The 20,235-nt window shown below is 42.0% G+C and overlaps 1 protein-coding gene and 1 long non-coding RNA gene across 14 annotated transcripts in view; one reads left to right on the top strand and one right to left on the bottom strand.

Annotated features, from left to right (window-relative positions):
- Positions 1 to 8: 8 nt before the first annotated feature.
- Positions 9 to 20,235, top strand: part of LOC116232855 (uncharacterized) — a 37,826-nt gene continuing 17,599 nt past the window's right edge. The window contains exons 1-4 of one of the 6 annotated variants that reach the window (XR_016468277.1): positions 9 to 177; positions 9,958 to 10,093; positions 12,520 to 12,561; positions 19,586 to 19,627. This is a non-coding gene — a long non-coding RNA (uncharacterized LOC116232855). The remainder of the gene's footprint in view (positions 178 to 9,957; positions 10,094 to 12,519; positions 12,562 to 19,585; positions 19,628 to 20,235) is intronic. The other 5 variants (XR_016468279.1, XR_016468278.1, XR_016468280.1 and 2 more) reach the window with 5 other exon arrangements.
- The window catches only part of ITGA6 (integrin subunit alpha 6), a 114,598-nt gene continuing 102,270 nt past the window's right edge, over positions 7,908 to 20,235 (bottom strand). For 7 of the 8 annotated variants that reach the window (XM_090144028.1, XM_031599471.2, XM_090144029.1 and 4 more), the window contains 14 exons: positions 19,061 to 19,218; positions 18,144 to 18,299; positions 17,506 to 17,621; positions 16,631 to 16,820; positions 16,463 to 16,546; positions 16,203 to 16,282; positions 15,976 to 16,053; positions 15,773 to 15,875; positions 15,163 to 15,336; positions 14,139 to 14,237; positions 13,662 to 13,772; positions 13,484 to 13,582; positions 13,039 to 13,164; positions 7,908 to 10,009 (listed from right to left, as the gene is read on the bottom strand). In XM_090144028.1, coding sequence (XP_090000154.1) covers positions 9,851 to 10,009; positions 13,039 to 13,164; positions 13,484 to 13,582; positions 13,662 to 13,772; positions 14,139 to 14,237; positions 15,163 to 15,336; positions 15,773 to 15,875; positions 15,976 to 16,053; positions 16,203 to 16,282; positions 16,463 to 16,546; positions 16,631 to 16,820; positions 17,506 to 17,621; positions 18,144 to 18,299; positions 19,061 to 19,218 — 1,733 coding nt within the window. In that variant the 3' untranslated portion in view covers positions 7,908 to 9,850. Of the gene's footprint in view, positions 10,010 to 11,488; positions 11,619 to 13,038; positions 13,165 to 13,483; positions 13,583 to 13,661; positions 13,773 to 14,138; positions 14,238 to 15,162; positions 15,337 to 15,772; positions 15,876 to 15,975; positions 16,054 to 16,202; positions 16,283 to 16,462; positions 16,547 to 16,630; positions 16,821 to 17,505; positions 17,622 to 18,143; positions 18,300 to 19,060; positions 19,219 to 20,235 lie in introns of all 8 variants that reach the window. The other variant, XM_031599469.2, reaches the window with a different exon arrangement.

Here is a 20,235-nt window from a genome sequence, read left to right as displayed (position 1 = left end):
GGGGAGGTGCCCGAGGCGGCGCGCGTCCTCCCGGCCCGGCCCCACGCAGCGGCGGCGGGGCGGAGGAGAGGGCGGCTCCCAGGCGAGGAGACCCCGCCCGGCGCTACCGAGGCGGCCGCCGACGCGCGTCCCGGCGAGAGACGACGCTCGCTCCAAGAGAAGCCCGGCCTCGGCAAGGTACGGCGTGCGGCGCTCGGGAGGGCGGAGGGGCTGCGGTCGCGAGCGGGGCCGGGGGAGTGGCGAGGGGGGGAGAAGCGGGAAATGGCGGCCGGGCTGAGGGGCGCCTCAGCGAGGGGTGCGGCGAGGCGCGGAGCGGCGCTGAGGGAAAGCGGGCTCCGGAGGTGCCGCGCTGCGGTGGGGCAGAAATGAAGCCGGGATGCCGCGGCGCCGATGTCCGTGTAGTCGGGCGGCACGCGCCGCGGGTCTGCAGACGGCTGTGAGGGCGCTCGTGCGGGCGCGTGTGAGGCAACGGGACGTGTCTGGTGGGTTCGTGCTCTACTCAAGCGAAAACCTCGGAGCGTCGATGGAAAAGGCGTTAGGTGCGATCGCGGCCGTTCCGACGCGTTTTCTGTGATGGGGGCGTTGAACCCTGCCGTTCAGCACGGCGCTCGGAGCCGAGCTGTGGTGGGTCTGGCCCCGCGCCGCTTGCTTTTGTATGGATGCTTGTGGTTGTTTCTCATGAAATTAACCGCCAGACGTGGCCTGTTCTCCCCTGAACATCTCGCCTGTGCTGGGAACAGGCGGCCGAAGTCCCGTGCCAGCCGGGAATCGCTCTGCCGGTTCTGCCGCGTTACCCTGCGCAGCGCGTCGCTGGTCCTGCGAGAGTGCTGGGGATAGGTAGCATCCTTAGTTATGTGGTGGTGGTGCTTCTTTTCGTTCTGGATGTTGCATTAAAGTGCAGAGCGCATGCTGATTTGCTCCACCTCCAAAGGCAATTTTCTGAGCAGTAACATTAGAAGGAAGGACGGAGCTGGTTCAGGATCAAACTGATTTGTTTGTAGGCAGACCTGTACTTCTATCTTTTACTGAAATGTGGGTTCCCGGCACTACTCTGACCAGCAGCAGTGGCTAACAGGGCAAGCCAACAACCCTTCTGTCTGTACAAACACAGGTTAACGATGCTGTGTTGCAGTGCTGCTTGCAGGAGCTCATACGTTTCTCAGTCTTAGAGCAGTTGGAGGCTCCTTCTTGGCTTCCATATTGCTGTTCTTAAAACTGGCTTATAACGGTCTCAGCTGTGAGCTAGTAGCAGTTTAAAGCAGTACCCACAGGCAGTAAGGTGGGTGTTTGTAATTTGTTGCAGCTGCTTAAAATGATTCTGGGCTGGTTTCATCTTTTCCACCTGCATGCTGGTGCCCAGGTGTCAGCTTTTTCTTGGTCACCTTGAAACCACTGATTGCATACCAGTCCATGAAAATGTGTTTTGTTAAATATCTGAGAATTCCCTGGGTTTGTTCAGCCCAGAGCAGATGAGCTTACGGAAGGTCTTATGGAGGCCTATAGCTCCTCACAGGGGAGCAGAGGGATCAGAGCACTGATCTCTGCTCTCTGGTGACAGCGACAGGGCATGAGGAAATGATATGGAGCTGTCAGAGGGGTCAGGTGGGTGTTAGGAGAAGGTTCTTCACCATAGTGCAGTGAGCACGGAACAGGCAGCCCAGGGCAGTGGGCACAGCCTTGAGCTGTTGGAATTCAAGGAGCATTTGAACACTTCTGTCAGACAGGGTTTGAATCTTGGATGTTCCCGTGTGGAGCCAGGATTTGGGCTCAGTGGTCCTTAAAGATTCCTTCCAGCTTAGAAAATTCTATAACATCAGTTTTCAGCTTGAGTACAATTGCAGACATCATCCTTCTTGTTTTTGCAGTCACTTCCCATACTCACTGCCATAACCCCATCCCACTGGACTGGAAAATCCCACATTTTAAGACTATAAGCCTAAGAAAAAAGCTCCTGGGAAACTGTACCATTCTGTGTTCTTGTGGTCTCTGGCCTCTATGTGAAATCCATCATTGAGTTTCTTGCTTTGTAATTCAGACACATCTGCTGTTTGTAATCAGGTTATCGTAATGAAAAGATTCTGTTAAAGGGGAAAAAAATAAACAAAACAAAACAAAACAAAACAAAAAACCATGAGCTTTAAGCCCCTTGTACTTAAATAACTGTCCTATTTCAAAACCGTCTGTATGCATTCTGTATCATGACACACAGTTGGGAGGAGCCATCACCTCCCTGCAGGGCAGAGAGGCCTTGAAGAGAGATCTCAGGAAGTTTCTGAGCTGGGGGTCACCAGCCACAGCTGAACAAATGCTGGTTTCTGTACTGCTCCAAGCCATCTCCTGCTGTGGCTCCTCATGCCTATTGCTGCTGCCTGGGCACATTTCCTGCTGCAGTGCTGGGCACTGACAGAGTGCTGAGCCCACCCGGCAGCTGGAGTGCTTGGCTGCCATCGGTGGGCTGCGAATTCTGTCTTGGCAGCCATCACAGTTCCTGCAGCTGTGGAGATCACTGGGGACATGGAGGGGGCACCTCTGCTGCCCTACAGCTCCCTTTAGCCTCTTGTGCCCAGGACTGAGCAAAGGCCAAGCCTGCAGTCTCCCCCTGGGCTGCTGGCTGGGCTGTCACCCCAGAGGACAAAATCAGTCGGTGCTGGGGAGAACAAGAGGGGTCACAGTAGTCCCAGTGCACACTACTGTACCAAAAATGGAGACACACTTACTAGGTTAGCTTTTTTATTACAATTATGATTTTGTTTAGTCCTTTTAAATGGTTTATGGTCCAAACTTGTAAAAAAAGTCTTGAAGGAGCAACTGGAATGAGCCTTCATGCTGACTGCCAACCCTTCTTCCCATGCAAACCACGGTCCTCTGCTTCTACAAAGGAACAGCTGCATTTGGAGCTTCTCTGACACTACCTGGAGTACCACAGGGCACTTGGGGACATCAGTTGGCCTTTTGCTCTTGTCCTGGCACAGCTCATTGCACACCAGTCCCAGTCCTGTCTTCTTCCTTAGAGCTCACTTGGAGGCCTCATGGAGCTCAGGGCTGTCCACTGAACTCTTCCTGTTGTCCCAGTGCAGCAGCTCAGAGGACAACAGTCCCAGTCCTGCCCTCTTCCTCAGAGCTCACCTGGAAGATACAGGGAACTAGGGCCATCTGCTGGACTCCTCTTGTCCAGGCAGAGCTCAGAGGACCCAGTTCCAGTGCTGCCCTCTTTCTCAGGGCTCATGTGGAGGCTGCAGGAAGCTCACAGCTGTCCACTGGTTTCTTGTTGTGCTCAGAGGATTCAGACTCAGTCTTTCCCTTTTCCTCAGAGCTCAGGAAAGAAGAGGTGAGAGGTCTTGGGGAAGGATGAGGAGGGGGAACGGGGAAGGAAGAGTGATGGGGAGCAGCTGCTGGCGCAGGGGCACTCTGGCATGGTCACTTTCAAGACCAAGATGGAAATCGAGAGCCCCTTGCACACCTCTGGATGTAGCACCATCTCCAAGCATGCATGATGTTGTGGTGCCTGCTCCTCCTTGAGTTAGGTGATCCACCTCCATTGGCTCATCTTCTGGAGGTGGGTCCACCTCTGTGGGCTCAATGGTGTCGCCTGCAGGTGCACTGACATCCATCGGCTCGGGTTGGTGGCTGCTCCCCATCAGCCGACACCTTTTCAGTGGAGGAGGATCCATGCTCCTCCACAGGGGTTGGGAACAGCGGGTGGGAAGGCTCCAAGTAAGCTGCTCCTCAGCGTAGCTCTGTGCTGTCAAGGCGCAGGTCAGTCAGCGACTGGTGTTCTGTTGACGGGGTCCCCGCACTTATGGCGGTCATCAGGGAGGTGGCTGGTGACATCAGACAACCATCCCCAGGTGTGACCCTCAGAATGTCCCAAGATGTCTGCCACAACAGGGCTGTGTTGGGCAAGGGGAGGCTGCGGCCTGAGAGCTGCCCTAGTTGCCACTGGTGGGATTTCTCGGGGCCCCGTGTTTGGACCAGGTCTCTTTAATGCTTTTGTCGATGACTCCAATAAAGATCTTGAAGTCACATTAAGTGAATTTGTGGGTGATGCTTAACTGGGAGGGGTGTTGACTCGCTCGAGGGCAGAGGGGCCTTGCACCAAGGTCCAGACGAATCAGAGGGTGCTCACCATGTGCGTGAAGAAGAGCAAGTGCCGGATTCTGCCTGTGGGATGGGGCAGCCCTGGGGCTCTGTGTACAGGCTGGGGGGGCAGGGGCTGGACAGCAGGCCTGTGGAAAGGGATCTGGGCGTTCCAGTTGGCAGCAAGTTGCATCTGAGTCAGCAGTGTGCCCTGGCAGCCAGAGGAGCCAACCGCACCTGGGGCTGCGTCAGGGCCAGCACTGGCACCGGGGAGGGAGGGGTCGTCCTGCTCTGCTCTGCCTGATGTGGCCTCCTGGTGCAGGTTGGGGTGCTTCAGTAGAAGAAGGGCATAAAAGCATGAGAGGCTGTTCAAAGGAGGGGGCTACTTCCTCTAATCTATTCCAGTGTGATGCCAACTGGATTTCTGATGTGCTAATTTCTGTAAGTTCTTATGCGAAACCAAACAGATAAAGGTGTTATTTCTGTTAGGTGACATTTCTCTAGTCTCCTGCTCCTGCTTGTTGGTATGCCTGCATGTAATACACCTGGTTTCATAATTTAAAGAGGAAGTGGATTTTAAGGTAGTTGAAGCATAAGGTTTTATTTTAACCTAACCAATTGCAATTTCAATCTAAAATTTAAAAGCATTTAAGGTTTAAAAAGATAACTGAGAGCATGTCATTCTTGTAGAGTGTTTCATAGGAAGAGTTTTGGTTTGTAAGGTCAGACTGTAAATGACCCTTACTGGAAGTCACTGTGCCTAACTGCTGCATATACTGCTGCTTTTTTTTTTTTTCTTTTTTCCCCCTCTTCCAGACTAGCTACATTGTAGATTCAAATCCCAAATTGTCCTGCTTCTGGGCATATATATAGAATATATTGGTCTTTCTTTTTTTTCAACAGCTTATGCACTTTCCTGTGATGCCCTCTGGTGTGCCCCCATGGTTCTTCAGTGTACTTGCTCTGCACAAAGGCTTGTCTTTGCTCTCCCATTTTTATCAGTATCTTGCTTTTGCTATGCTAGGAACGTTTCATGGAGTTCTGTTGGTTTGTTGTGGCTTTCATCCCTTTCTTTTTTACACAAGTAGAACTAAAAGCGTATATAAAATAGCAACAAGGTTGATCTAACATGTGGAGTGTCATCTGTATGAATCTGTATCAAATTACCAATGGTTCAAGAAGGGCAAAGAGATGTCTTTGTGTCTCTTTATCCAATACATAATTAAATTCGAGTTTGTGAGTTTTTGCCACATCCACGTGAGTCAGGATCAGAAAGCAGAAATTGGAATTGATGATGGTGGGTGTCTCCGTTGGAAAAACAAAGCTTATACTGCAGTTGCACCCTTGTTTTTGTGGGAAGAGGAGAGGTGAAGCACTACTGCTTTCTTCTTGTGAGGATCACAGCTGGCTGTGCATGGGGTGTAGTAATGCACCGCAGTGCAGTGCTTTGTGCTCCTTAAAAGTGGGCTGGCAGTAAGCAGCTGCTTCATGCTGAGAGGAGGAGATGGGGCGCTGGAGGCTCCCTGCACAGGGCAGTGAGGGCTGGGAGGGGTGAGTGGTGGGCACGGTGAAGGCCAAGCCACATAAAAGCACTGACTGGCAACAAGGGCCACTGTGCAGAGGAAATCCCCCTTAAATCTAGGAAGACTTCTGCTGTGAGGCTGTCAGCCACTGGCGTGGGTTGCTCATTTATAGAGGCTGCAGAAGTTTGTCTCTGGAGATGTTTAAGAGCTGCCCTGGGCCTGAGCAACCTGCTCTGGTTTGGACCTGCGCTGAGCAGGGTTTGGACCGGGGAGGGTCTCTGCAGGGGATCTCTGGCCTTGTGCTGCTGGTCCAGGCTCCTGATCCTCTCTCCTCCCCAAAGTGCCCCATGTTTGTGCGCCAGCAGCTTTCTGGCTCTGTGCATTCTGGATTGTTTTTTGTTTTTTTTTTTAGTTCAGGTGCACTGGTGCAGAGACAGCACTGCAGTATGTGAGGTCAGAATGGGGGAGGTGTTTTAGGGCCATCTTCAAAAGCTTTCACCTCAGCTTACATTGTGATGGTTGAGGTGTTTGTAGGCGTGCCCTCCGCCTGCTCTTCTCCCACCTATCAGCTGCTCTCCGCAGCACGTTGTGCCAGCATGGCCCCGTCCTTTGAAAGTGTCTGATGAAAGCTGTGCCTGCCGTGCTCTGGGTTAACCGTAAGTGATGTGCTGTGGTTCGCTAGGATTTCAGTCGTGTACCTCAGGCTACATAGTGTGCACACGTGTTAGGCCTTGTGTATGTATATACATTCTTATAGATGCATTACATATACAGATGCAAATATATATGTACTTATTTGAATTTGAGTACAAATTCTATACACTTATGCTACCATACATATGCCACCATCTATGGCACTCCAGTGTATATGTTTATGATACCTAGTATCTGTGTGTATAATATGAACGTATAGGATGCTGGTTAAACTATGATGCTTTCATTTATGTTAAAATGTAAGTTGTGTGTATATATACAGTACTTTTTTTATATATTTAAGTGTATCAATAATTAAGTCAGCTATTCACAAAAGAATTTGGCTTCTTTTGTTTTCCATGGGCATTCCAGACAGGAAGTATTGCAGGAAGAAGATCTGCACAGGGGGTCTGGGCACACCCACACTGCCCTCAGCCCCTGCCTGGTGCTGGCACAGCCTGTGGTGGTGATGATCACTGTCTTACATTTCTTCTGCCATCAAGCAGAGTTGTTAAGAGGTCATTTAACTGTTCCTCCAAGTCTGTTGTTTCTTGTGGATGTTTGTGGATTTAGTTGTGGAAGCAGCCTGCTTGTAGTAATATTGTATCTTTGACCTGATTCAAGAGCATCAACTTCTAGCTGTAGCTGCAGAGCTAGCTCTGTAACTACAAAACTGTTTAGGGATGTTTTCTTTTTTTGTTGTTGTTGGTCGTTTTTTTGATTTTGTCTAGGATGTCTAGTATCCTTCTCATCTTCAGGGCTCCTCTTCCAAATGAAGTTGGTGAAGGGTCTGGAGCACAACGAGGGGGGCCGCCAGGGAACTGAGATTGTTCAGGCTGGAGGAGGCTCAAGGAAAACTTGTCACTCTCTACAATGACCTGAGAGGAGGTTGTGGTTGGCCTCTTCTCCCAGCTAACAGCAATAGGACGAGAGGGATTGTCATTGCCTTAAGTTGTGCCAGGAGAATATTAGGAAAAATTTCTTCTCTTGGAAGAGTGGTGAGGTATTGGAACAGGTGGCCTAGGTGGGCAGTGGAGTCACCATCCCTGGAGGTGTTCAAGAAGAGTAGATGTGGCTCTTGGGAGTGTGAGTTAGTGGGCATGGTGGTGATGGTTGGACTAGATGATCTCAGTAGTATTTTCTAACTTTCCGGATTATATGACTTCCTTTTAGCAAAGCAAATTGAAGACTTGATGTCTTAAATTTAGAGATAAGCCACAGGGTTTCTTTTGAGATTTTCTTTTTTTCCTGTGTCATTTTGTTTTTTCTGTCTTTTATGAGTTGAAACTGGATCCTGTGGCCAAGTAGTTGTCAGTCAGTAGCAGATTTCACTGCTAGGTACAGAGGCAGGTGAGATCCTTGACTAGTTTTGCTAAGCCCAGCAGTGCTGTGGCCCAGCTGTTGGAGTGCTAGGAACTGTGGCAGCTTGCCTGCAGGTGTGAGACTGAGTTATCTGCCCCGTGGCAATGGGCAGGTCTCTTAGGGGGAATGGCAATATTTACAGCACGAATGTTGATGTTTGCAACGTTCAGTTTGCCTTTCTGATGTACCAGTGAGCCTAGCTGTGACTATCTCGTGTAATTATGATAAAAAACCACAATTACCAGAACAATGTTTAATTTTAAAAAATTTATTTCACACTTCTATACAAATATCCACAGGTAATTTCTAATAATGGAATGATGTAGCAATGTTAGCTGGTATTTAAAAAAAAGTTTGAAATAAAAGTTTGCCAGTGATGTGACTTATTGAAAACAATTTTCAGTTTAGCACTGCAAAGACATTCATGGTCTTGACAGGAGAGGGCCACAATCTGCTTTTAAATCAGAGGCTGGGAGTAGTTGGTTATCAAGCATCTTAGCACCTCGTTAGCCTGGCTGCTTATGCTGCTGAGCCTTGCAGTGAATAAGCTGTTTTTAAGAAAGCTCAAAAACTGAGTAGCAGCTAAATGCATTTGTCAGGATTCATAAAATCAGGGTCACGTGCTGAGATTACTTAGTGGGAGGAAGAAGAGCCTACTAAATTACTGCCCTTTCTGTAAGAATAGCATTTTAGGTGAGCATAGCTTCTAAAAAGGTATCTTAAAAGTTAGTAGCAGAAATCAATCACCTGACAACTGCCCTCATTGCAGGTTTTCACCTCTGAGAGGAAAAAGTACCAAGAGGTTTTTGCATAGTTTAAACTGCTAACAACTAACATGCATGCTTCTTGAGCAGAATTTCGTTCTATATGGAATAAACAACTGCAAACTAATCTTCATTCTTAAGGAGTACCAGTGCTTTAGAAGAAGAATAAAAGAAAAAGGGTAAACTCTTTATACAGTTTTATCAATGATTAGACTGCTGATAAGCACAACATTGTGGCTGTTGTCTTAAGAACGCTCGGGTATTCAAGAGGGTTCAGTAGTCTCAAAGTGGATCAGCTCAGATCCTTGTAGCTAAGATAGGCATATACAGCCTCGTCAAGTGCTTTGTAACAGTTGTAGTAGTCAACACCTTTTGCCAGACAGGAAGTCCTTATGAAGCTGGAAAGCTGTTTCCAGAGAACTTCTCACTTGTAGTAAAGCATAAAACTGTATCTTAAAATCCCTACCTATGCTTGGTGTCTGAACTGCTTAATAGTCTGAAGTAATGTACAAAGTCATATGACAAAACCTGGTAGTTCCTATCAGATCAAGTTACAAATATCATGGAAAAAAAAATCCCACATACATCACTGGAATAAATATTTACATTTTTAGAAAGTATTGGCACCTTCAGTGATTTATTAAAATACAATGAAAGCCTCAGGTCTCATCTTCTGAAGTTCATAAGCACAGTGGTTTCAAGGTTCAGGTAAGTCTTTGGCCTATCAGTTAGTCAAAGACAACAACTGATAACAAAAATAAATACAAAAATGACTAAAATATATATATATACAAAAAGTACATCTAATATTCAAGCCTCTTTTTTAAAAAACTAACAAAAAAACAACCTGTGTATATTTGTTGTGAGCAAGATTTACATAATCTGATTTTAAAAATTGAGCAACGTGACCTATTCTGCATACAACTGAAGATGATGCTTTTTGTAAGCCCTAGCTATTGTGGCAGCAAAGCTTATGACTAAAATAGATTTGCAGGTCTTCGGACGATACTTGAGCTACATATGTTAAGGCCAGTGTGTTTGTAAGGGACCACGCTTTAAGGGAAGGCTGGAGAATTTATGCTGATCTCAATCATGCATTGCTGGCATTCCCAGGAACATCAGGAGCACAGGAAAAAGCCTACCAGAGTGGGTTTGCATGTTCTGCAGAAGAGAGCCCAAATCAACACAGTGTCTTCTAAACCCTGAGTTAGATTTGAAGGGGGGAAAAAGAGGCAGAGTGGAAATTAAATAGTGCCAATAAGGACTCACAAAGCAATTTTAACTGTGCAAACAGAAGGCGCAGTATAAGTAGTAATATCTACATACAAACAGCGAAAATGTCCATAGTGTTCATAGGTCTAAGTCCACGAGTTTACCATTAACGAAAGCATTATGCTCTATCTGAACTTTGAGGAGGGAAACAACTTTTTCCTAAGAATAACTTTCATTCTCATTCCATTTTGTGAACCACTGTTTTGTCTCAAGATCCTTGCATTTCCCGTCTTCGATCTCTCGTTCTTCTTTTCGAATTCTTACAGCATGATAGCGGGGGACACTGTCATCGTACCTGGATCGCTGGAAGAACCCACACTGGGGTGAGGAGAAAAAGAAGAGTTTAGACTGAAGTTGCTGTGGAAGTACAACAACTACAGAGGCAATGCATTCTTCATAAAGGTAAGAAAACTGAATACAAAAACATATAGACTTAGAATGCACCATATGAGTCTTTCTCTAAAGTTGTTCTGTCATGTATCGAGAAAACTCCATACTAAACAAAGGTGTACATACAGTTCAGGAACGCTTACTTCTCCTGAATCAAAGGAAGGTATGTACTTCATTACCTTCCTGTATGTTGACATAATTTACCATTAAACTTGTAGAAAGATTTCCAGGGCTTTCGAGGAAAGCTTACACTAGGAGTCATCTTTTCAAAGCACCATCATTACTATACTACCTTAACTAACCATACATGTGTAGTATTAGAGCACAAGTCTTGCTTAATTTGCCACAGAGTGAAAAACAGACATAAATTTAAATTTTGTAATATTCTCTGCTGAACACCTCCCTCTATGAAATACAGTAAACCTTGTTTGTGCCCCAAAAGTTTTCTTGTTAATTGAAACTGCTATAAAACCTTATCTCTTTTTTCAACTGCTTAAGACTGAAATGAATATTCAAAATAAAATGAGCTTCGGCCACAATGGTACAGTGATGATGATTGGCAAACATTTGACATGTTGATAGGTTTCTGAAGACTGAACGTATGAGACATTGTGCCAAATTGTGATTACATACTACCATCAAAAAAACAAAAGAGGTCAGGTTTCTTTTGGACTTGTTTAAAAAAAAAACGTTTAAAAATAAAACTTCAATAGACCTGTCTTTTTAGAGGGGAAAAAAAACCGACAAAGCTAAAAATTTGGTCCATCTTGTAATGAAAATTTCATTACATGTAGTTTCGACAGATTTTAGATAAGAATTCCTTCCCAACCCCTCATCTCACAGCATCTCTAATTAATATCCTGTATGTGCACATATTGTCTTGAGTACAAGTTGAGTAAAGAAACGTAAGTTGTCATGCATCCTGGTAGCTTCAGCAGAGAAGTTTCTTCTAGAAAAGTATTTTCCAAACTGAAGAAAAATAGGTCTTTCCACAGCAATTACCTTTTATTTAAGAAAATTCCTTTTGTTATTAGCAACTTTATTTTTAAGCATGCAGTAAAAGGTTAATAAAGCAAGTTTATTTTCTAGGTAGTCTTAGCTGTAAATATTAACTCTGCATTGTTGATTACCATCTCTAAAGCTTAAAAAAAAGTCAGTTAAAAGGACTAAAAACCACTGCAACAGATCAATATGTTTTCTAGAGAACTAAAAGCTTCTTAGACCAAGGTAAGGACCTGTGTTTATGTACACTAAAAGCTGAAAATCTATTAACAGAATACGCAAGCAAGTACTGACAGTCTGAAATTCAAAAGTTAATAGAAAATATGCAGCAAAAGCTTCATCGTTAGCCACCACACCCACAGCATGTGCCACCACAGCTAAAAATTAAAAAATATCATCAATTACCAATTACAGAAGTAGATCAATACTACGCATCAGAAGTAAGCCTCTCTTTATCAGATGGCTGAGCATGGATCTCAGCCTTGTGATATGTGGCATCGTAATGATCTTTCTTACTTCTTTTGAAGAAACCACACTACAAGGAAGGAAGGTATTTAGTCAATTTCAGTGGACCAGAAGAAGACTTAAACCTATTAGAACCAACTTGAATAACCTTTCCGTAATCCCTTCACAGGCTGGTTGCCCAAAGTTTTAGGAAGTTTTCACAAGAAAAGTCAGCTGCTGTTACTAGATTTGAGAACTTCTGGGACTAACTTACTGTATACAAGAGCAAAATAACCTGGGGTGTAAGGAATGTTATTTTAGAGGCTTAATTTTAAAATCTTAATGCATTGTTTTGTGAAGAAAAGCTAATTATACAGCATGTCTGTAGCAACTGAAGCTATCTGTAAAGAGCAGCAAGATCTCTATACAAAATTTATGCACAGGGTAAATGCTTTGACTTGTTCAACAGGAGTATGCGTCTCATCCCCAGCCATGTAATTGCCTATGATACACAATGTTTGTCCTTCATAAGATGATTTTTTGTCATCAAAAGAAGGAGTTCACAGTGTGTATGAGAGCATTTTCATGTTCAGTAGAAGACTAGTAGTTGTAACCTAACAGCCCATCCAAAATGTTAATGCTTATCGAGTTGCAACAGACTGTCCATTTCTTTGAGAAGAAAGAAATCAAAAGTACCCTATGAGAAGTCATCTGTAGTAAGCAGTAAGTCCAACAATGCCACCTGCTCCAATTTCTCCAAAGGAAAGTGACAAGATATTCCTCTTCACCCACTCTTTCTAAATGAGTGTCTTCTTTCCCATCAACTTATAGTAACTGCTAAAGCCAGTAAGTAATAAGAATAAAAAAACTACCCAGTTCTACTTGGAGACACAGTTAATTGTAAAAATGCCAAAAGCGGTTTAAAAAGTACTTGTATTTTTTCTTTTGCAAATTCTCAACTTCTCCTTTTAAATACGAATTTAATCCTTCAGGGTTTTTAAGATAAGGAGCCCATACAAAAGAAAAACACACAGGTAATGTGCTATTTTTGTATCTTTTGTTGTTGTATTTTTTTTTGCCGTCTACTCTTGAGTTTAATAGCATTAGAAATACCATGAGAAAAAAGCCCTGCTAAAACACCTGTGGAAAGTTCACAAAGTTTTACACCTAACCGCAGCAGCCGCAGCTATTATCCATTTGTACTGAAGTATCTACAGTCTCTCTGCCCAGCTGTTTTGAGGTCTGGCCAAAGTTTCAGACATTTCCTTTTGAGGATCTAGAAACAGAAATATTTCCTACCAAGGATAGAAATGAGTTTTCTTATATGATCATTTTCACACCAAATGTTCAAAAATAGAGAAACTGATACAGGTAATGTACATTTTGGGCTGTTTTGTTGTTTTCTGAGTCCCAAATGCAAACCAAAAATACTTATTGTTTGCTTAATTTGTTTGCTATCTTGTCACCTGTATGCCAAGAAACATGAATTAATCAAATAAGTAAATACTTACCTTCCATAACAAGAATACTAGGAGCGCAAGCATGAGTACTCCAGCAAAAATAGCCACTGCGATGATCCACCAAGGCACTCCTGTATAAAGGGCTACTGGTTTTGCAGGAAAGACTGTAACACGCACCTCGAGGAAAGAAAATATGTACAGATTGAAAAAGCATTTCAAAAGCATCCATGTTTAATATTAAACTGTAATTTATAGTCATTTTTTTTTCCATACAAGGTAATGTTTTTGAAGAAAAAGTTTCTATGGATATCATTTCAATACAGCAGCAAGTTTTGCCAACCAAACTGAATGTGAAAGAGATCATAAATTCAAAATTTGATTTAAGAAATCCAATATATTAGCTTCTTTTGCTTTAGAACAGTTTATCTTTTCCAGTCTTTGAGATAAGCTGGAAACGTATAACATGATCTGTGCTAGCATTAAGTGCTGAACCTACCTGAGCAGCTTCATTTGTAAGTTTGACATTCTTAGCTGCAGCAGGAACACTGATTGAGGCTCTAACAAGAATATCCAGGTAGTTCATTTTGGAGTATTCCTGTTCCAAAATAAAATACAGTTATTAGACATACGAGAGGAAAGAACTCTAAACTTTCAGAAATGGCAAGAGGACTTACTTCCAAGAAAGTACTGTTCCACAGTCTGGAACGCAACAAAATCGATGCCTTGCTGTCAAAGCCTTTCAGAGGACATTTTATGTCCACACACCGTGCATTCACCTTGCAGTCCTGCAGGTACAAATTTTTACATGTAAAAGCATCTTCACAATTCTCTACCAGGATTTAAAATTGGACTCTAAATATCGTATTTAGGCACAAGAACCAAAATCCCTTTGTACCAACAGCAATGGGAAAATATGATGAAGGTGCAATTAGTTTTTTTTTTTAGCATAGATAACTATGGAGAAATTCTTTCCTAGTTTTCTCACCTCAGCAGGTAAATAAGAATTAATAAATTCTAAAAGCATCAATGCTTGGATTTAAGACAGAAACAAATCAAAGCTCTATCATTTTTCACACTGCCAAACTCCAAAAATCCCTGCTAAGAGTGGAGAGGGAAATGTCCAACAAGACTAGTTGATGCAGTATGCTTACCAAGGTCTTATATTTTCTTTCTGAAAACAAAGAAAATGTCTTGCTGTCTGTAATCTGTTTCTCTGCAATCTCACGCTTTCTTCTTGAGTTATGGGATTCCTTTAAAATAGAATTAAGACAGAGTTGTGACAAAAACATTTTTTCTTTTCATATAGGCACAACAACAATTTTTGTTCCTAGATCAGTATGATATTGTTATATATCCCCCTTTTTCTACAGCCATTGCTAATGACAGAATAATGAAAATTTGAGATTAACCACTAAAAAGCCAATTGCCTACTTTCTTTTGACATGTCATTGAGTTTTTAGATGTAAAAAGCTTTTCATGCTGTTTGTTTTTGTTCTGTGTAGATGACATTAATGTTACTGTGTTAATAGATTTACAGGTGATGTGGTCAGTACAAACTCACAGAAAGTTTAGTAACAATCAAAGGATAAGAATAGGTTTAAGTACATGCAGTTTTAGTAGCTACAATTACAACTTCTTCCAGATGACGTTGAGATTATATGAAAAACAGTGAAAATGAGGGCTCAGGAGGCTTAGAAAAGCTTGCTAAGTTGGCATAATGAAACTCTTGTTTGATAAAGGTATTTATTTGCAAGAAATACACTACAAGTAAGCACAAGCTCTTTCAAAAAAGTACAGGGAATTCCAACTCATACTGGGCCAATGATTACTTTTTATTTTTTCCATGTAGGAAAATAAACAGATTTCAGTAACACTAATGAAATGCATTAAAGCAGTTAAAATGCATAAGGAGCAGTTTCATCCTGTGAGAGCCAAACGTACCAGTGCAGATATAATCACCGAGACATAGCATCTGTCCTTCAGCTTACCTCATTATCTATTTTACCAAGTCTCTTAACAAGCTTAGCCTCTAACATATTGTTTATGTATTGTGCTTACAATTTTCCTAAGACAAAAAAATTCCTTCTAGAGGTAAGCTCTTACACTCTGTTATCAAATGCTGTGGTGTTTTAATGGTGAAGCCATTAGTGAACACAAGAAGATAGGATAACATACCGCAACATGCAAAAAATTGATTTCATTCTGTGGTTGACAGGAAATCTTTTCCAAGCCCTTGGAATCTATTTTCATCAAATACAGCAGCCATTTACCATTACTAATTTCTTTTGGCCACTGGATATCCAGGGAAGCTGTACCAAATGTTTTCAGTGGCCTGCCCAAGTTGGTTACCTGTGAAAATAAACTTTCTTTAAGTTGTGGAATTTGTGCCAAAGAAGTTTATCACCATTACTGACTTGGAGTCATGTAGATTAACAGGAAATTAGAAAGCCACTAAAAGCCAGTGAAAACACCTTAAGGACAACATGTATATGAAAACTAGCACATCTGGAAAGCAACTAAATGTCAAGCTTATAAGATCAAAAATTCATAACATTAAGCTGCTGATGTTTAGAAGTCTGTCTTCATATGAAACACCCACGGTTTAGACTTAACAAATCATTTGTCTACACGACTGTAGCGAACTCCAAGTTTACGACAAACTTTTTTTTGACACAGAAAGATAAACAGATCCTGCTCCCGCAGTTTGGGAAAATCCATTTTTAAATCCAGTAACATTTTTGAGAATTAATACACATAAAAGGAGAAACTGTTCTAAACTACTCACTCTGAATTCATACTCTATGAGGTTTCCAATATTATCTTCCGATTTCATAGCACTCTCACCAACGATGTTACCTCCAAAATATACCTGAGAAGGCTTAGCCACTCTGTTCAGGTACAAGGAAACAAATTAGGTTGTAATGAAGTCTGCATCAGAGGTGCTCTCCCCCCAGCCTGCACCCCTATTTGTTCTGCTATCAAACTTACCCAGTGAGCGACAAAAGCAATTCAAGAACCACTTTAGCACTGGCTGTAATTGTAGTTGAATTTACTTGAGTGCTTGTTCTACAATAGAAAGGAAACAATGCTGCTGATTTTACAAGTTTAGAAGTTTTTCATTTTACTGTTAAATTGCATTTATGAATCAAACCACTAATTCAAAATGTTTACCTATCTCAAAATATAATGCGCAGAAACACACAAAGAAAACTTACGTCTCCAGCTTGAGGTTAATGTCCAAGTCTGTTGTATCAACATTCACTTTAGTAGTACTTAAGATCAGATAAAAGGTTACCTAGGTGAGAAAGAACATCCAGGAAACGTGAACATTTTAAAAAGGATACTAATATATGCAATATTATAGTAACAAACCACCAAATTCTGAAGTTAAAATTTCCAGTTATGACACAGAAACTTTGAAAGATTGCAGCCGGGAATCAAATTGTATAGCTTGAGTAAAGTAAGTGCAACTCACATTGGAATTTCTCTTGAACGGATTTCCAAGTTCACACTCTGCTTGAGAGCCGTTTTGGTTAGCACCACACGTGAGCTGTTTTTCCTGAATAAGTAGAAAACATTTGTAATTCAATTTACGCTAAAAACATTTTAAAATTTGAATACCCTTTCTCTTAAAAACACTTACAGGATATCCTCTCATCTCCCTGAATGCAGAATAAGTCAGACTATCTGGAAAAGTTGCAATTAGTTTAGCTTCGTATGCATCTTCTCCATCTTTCTGTGGATTTCTTGCATCAGATGGATTATTTGTCACTGTTATTTCCAGGGCAATATCTTTCTGATCTTTTAAAACGAGCACTGGAATGCCATTTTCACTGCAGAAACAGAATATACAGAGCTGGGCATAAGGGAAACAAATATGTTTCAAAGTTTGTTTCTTACTATGGTTTACCCAAACATAATTCTCACTCTTAATGAAGAATTACTGTAAAGAACATAAACACAGGAACGGTCATGGTATTTTTGTGCTAAAGGCTGCTAAAGGCTGACTTTCACAGTACGTAAACATACTTCCTTCTGTGTTTTCTTTTTTACATCTCCTTTCTAGTACCACTGGCCCTCCAAGGAGGAAGGGTGCAATAGGATGCTGGCTTTGTATTACAGCTTTGTGTTACAATTTCGCCACTAACTTCTCTTAACTGCTTCTTAGGCTACTGGACAAGAGCATACTGTAACTATACAGTTAATAGTAACACACAGATCTACTGCAAAGCTGATCATCATTTCTCCAGCGGTAAGAAGTCTTATAAATTTCAGACCAAATCTCCAAGGTTGCAGCCACTTTACATCCACCATTTGACTCTGTACCATCACTCTTCTTTTAAAGTTCAGCCCCACTCCCTCATGATTGTCACTCACAGATACAACTACACAGGACTCTATTTGCCAGGCCAACACAACAGAGCTGTTCCATCTCCCAGAATAGTCTAAAAAGTTGTTTTATTTTCAGCACTTGTCAATACTTTGAATTTTAGTAGTCACTGCTAAATCAAGTCTTACATTGGTAAATAGGTAAATCTGTCTTCATTTCCTTCTCTAGTGCAAAACCGGTACTGAAGTTTCAGATTGCTGTGACATTCATTGTCTTCTCCACATCCTTCTTTCAAGAACTCCACCTAAATAAAACCAAAGCACTTTTACTGCATGCCACATGGTATTAGCTTAAAATCTGATTTCTGACGTGCAGCACATAAAGCAGCTACAGGGACCTCAATAACTTTCCCAGATATGTCACTGATGCAGAGCTCTAATGCTGTTACAGCATCCTATCCATGAAGGAATTAGGCTGCATGGTTTTTTTATTGTTGTTATGTGGGATAAGTCTGCACTGCAGAAGATGAAAGAGTCCCATTCTTATTTAAAAGCATACTTCCTCCTAGACATGCTGGGAAGGAGAGGGGAATAGAAAAAGCCTAACAGCCATATGATTTTCTCTTATGTTAAAAAAGAAATGCAGGACTAAATTCAGAACATTTTGTAACACATTCATAATAAAGCACAAAACATAAGCCAGTTCAGAGCCATACCACTTATTTCCTTTGGTCACAATTTAGTTTTCTATAGTCTTTAGCATTTGGTGACTTTCACGGTACAGATTTCTAGGAAAATTCTAGGAAAATATGATATTTAAGGCTTACTTTTGTGATCTTTGTTTCAGATTCATTTGAATTTAGTATTGGTATAAGGTCCGGAAGCGCTCTCTCTTTTCTGGTGGATGATGAGCCAGACTCCAGGCCAGCAATATTAACACTGACTGCTATAGGAATTGGGCGCAGCTTATCTTTAATTTTTTCCTGGTAAAAATTTCAGATGGCATAGTTAGCACACAGCGTAGAGAAGAAAAACAACCTCCAGACTACCTCTTGACACACATTTTAGAACAAGTAGTAAAGCAACATCTCCTTTGCTACATTTTGCAGTATTACAACTATTCACTCTTTAGAAACACGTAACTTCCTATGCCTGAACACAACAAATCCCAGCCTTACTGTATCTTTTTTTCTGGCTTCCTGATCTGATTATTTCTCTTAGAGTTAGGAATTGCTAGGGATAACAAATGGTAACTCAGGCAAATGAAACACTATAACAGTAAAATAACACACAAGAACAGTGCTGCCTTTACGGGTCAGTATAGTAGCAAAGTGAGAAGAGAGTGCAGACCAAGTTTTCCTGTTGTGCCCATTCAAGCCATCTAAAACCCATGGCTTGAAATCCTTTTCCTAGTCAGTCACACCATTAAATTCTATACTAATTCTGTGTCTTCCAATAGCTCTCAATTTTTGGCATTTTTTACTCTCTATTGTTCTAAATTGGTTTGGCCCTCTTGACCTCCACAGCACACTGCACTGCACTGCCTGCAACTTTTATTCACTCTTTGAAAGAAAGGCAGCGGGAGGAAGCACCGTGTGTGCAGAGAATAGTAAAGTTCTACTGTTTTTCTCATTTCTAAGCCTTATATTGCATGTGATTTTTAAGTTGCAGCCACAAAGATACCACAAGGCTGAAAGAGCACGTTTTGTTATAAATGAAATAAAAATTAAATACTCTGCCTTACCTGCAGAACAAGCTTGGCTGTCACACACTGTTTGGAGTTCTGCCCCACTAGGGTGGTACTTGCAGTGAACTGATCAGATAGATAGTCCTTAAACCGTACCCTAGATGGCAGGCCTAATTGTCTCCTCTCATTTTCTGCTTCAAAAGTATAGTTGATCTCTATATGAAGAAATAAAGTAGTTTGCTATAAGGAAGAAACCTTGCCATGGTTACAAAGAAGAACAATTCAAGTATGATTTTACAGCAACATTCTAGAATAGTTTCACCCAGTGCTAAGTTTTTCACAAATTCTCAGTTTTTTACAAAACCTTCTCCATCTGTTGCTTTACCCTCTGTAGCTGAGGGGACATGTATCCAATGGAAACTTCCAAACAAAATCCTCCTTTTGGTCAGTAAATTCCTGTTACTTTACTAGTATTTAGAGCTGGCTGGAGCAGTTGTAATTGATGCTGTAGAGCCAGTAGAGGGCTGAAATAAGAAACCATAAATGCTCTGACATGATTCCTTGCTTTCTGTCTTGTCTCAGGTAGCAAGTAAGCTGATTAGTCAGCAGGATTTTCAGGTCAAGGTACGTTGTTCATTTGAATACTGAAAGTGGTATTCTCAAGCTTTCTAGCTATGTCTGTTGAGGCGGGGCATACCATGTTTGACACATGTGAATTTTGTCCATCTTTTAACCATCTCTGTGCTCACCAAACTAATTTGCCAGTCCTTAGGAGCATGCATGTGAATGGCTTCCCAATGCTGAAAGCACTTGGGCTGCTGACAGGACCAACACCCTATTCAAGTACCTCTATGGATTTTACAAGTAACTCAAAAACCCAAGCACCACAAGAGGAAGAGGAGGTTAGGGCTTAAAATTCTCCTTATTTCCTCTCAAAATCCTACAGAGTTTTCAGAAGTGTAATAACAGCAGCATTGTAACAAGAGGAAAAAAAACCAGGATATATAAGAAACTGCTGCTTTACATTTTTAACTACATTTATGATAGAGACCCCCAGCCTCCTATTAATACGGAGATTTATTATGTCAGTTGCTGATTTCCACAAAGCTATACACACAAATACAGGACACTTCTTGTAGGGTAAGTGTCCAATGAGAAGCAATGCTTATTAACCATGTAATAAAATGGGCTTTAGAACTACTTTCTAAAGCAAAAACTGGAGAGGCAAACTG

Source organism: Phasianus colchicus, chromosome 7 (genome assembly GCF_987193195.1).
Source record: "Phasianus colchicus chromosome 7, bPhaCol1.hap1.1, whole genome shotgun sequence".
In the NCBI taxonomy this organism is placed as follows: domain Eukaryota; kingdom Metazoa; phylum Chordata; class Aves; order Galliformes; family Phasianidae; genus Phasianus; species Phasianus colchicus.
Note: the sequence above shows the minus strand (reverse complement) of the source record. Positions and strands in the feature narration are given on the sequence as shown.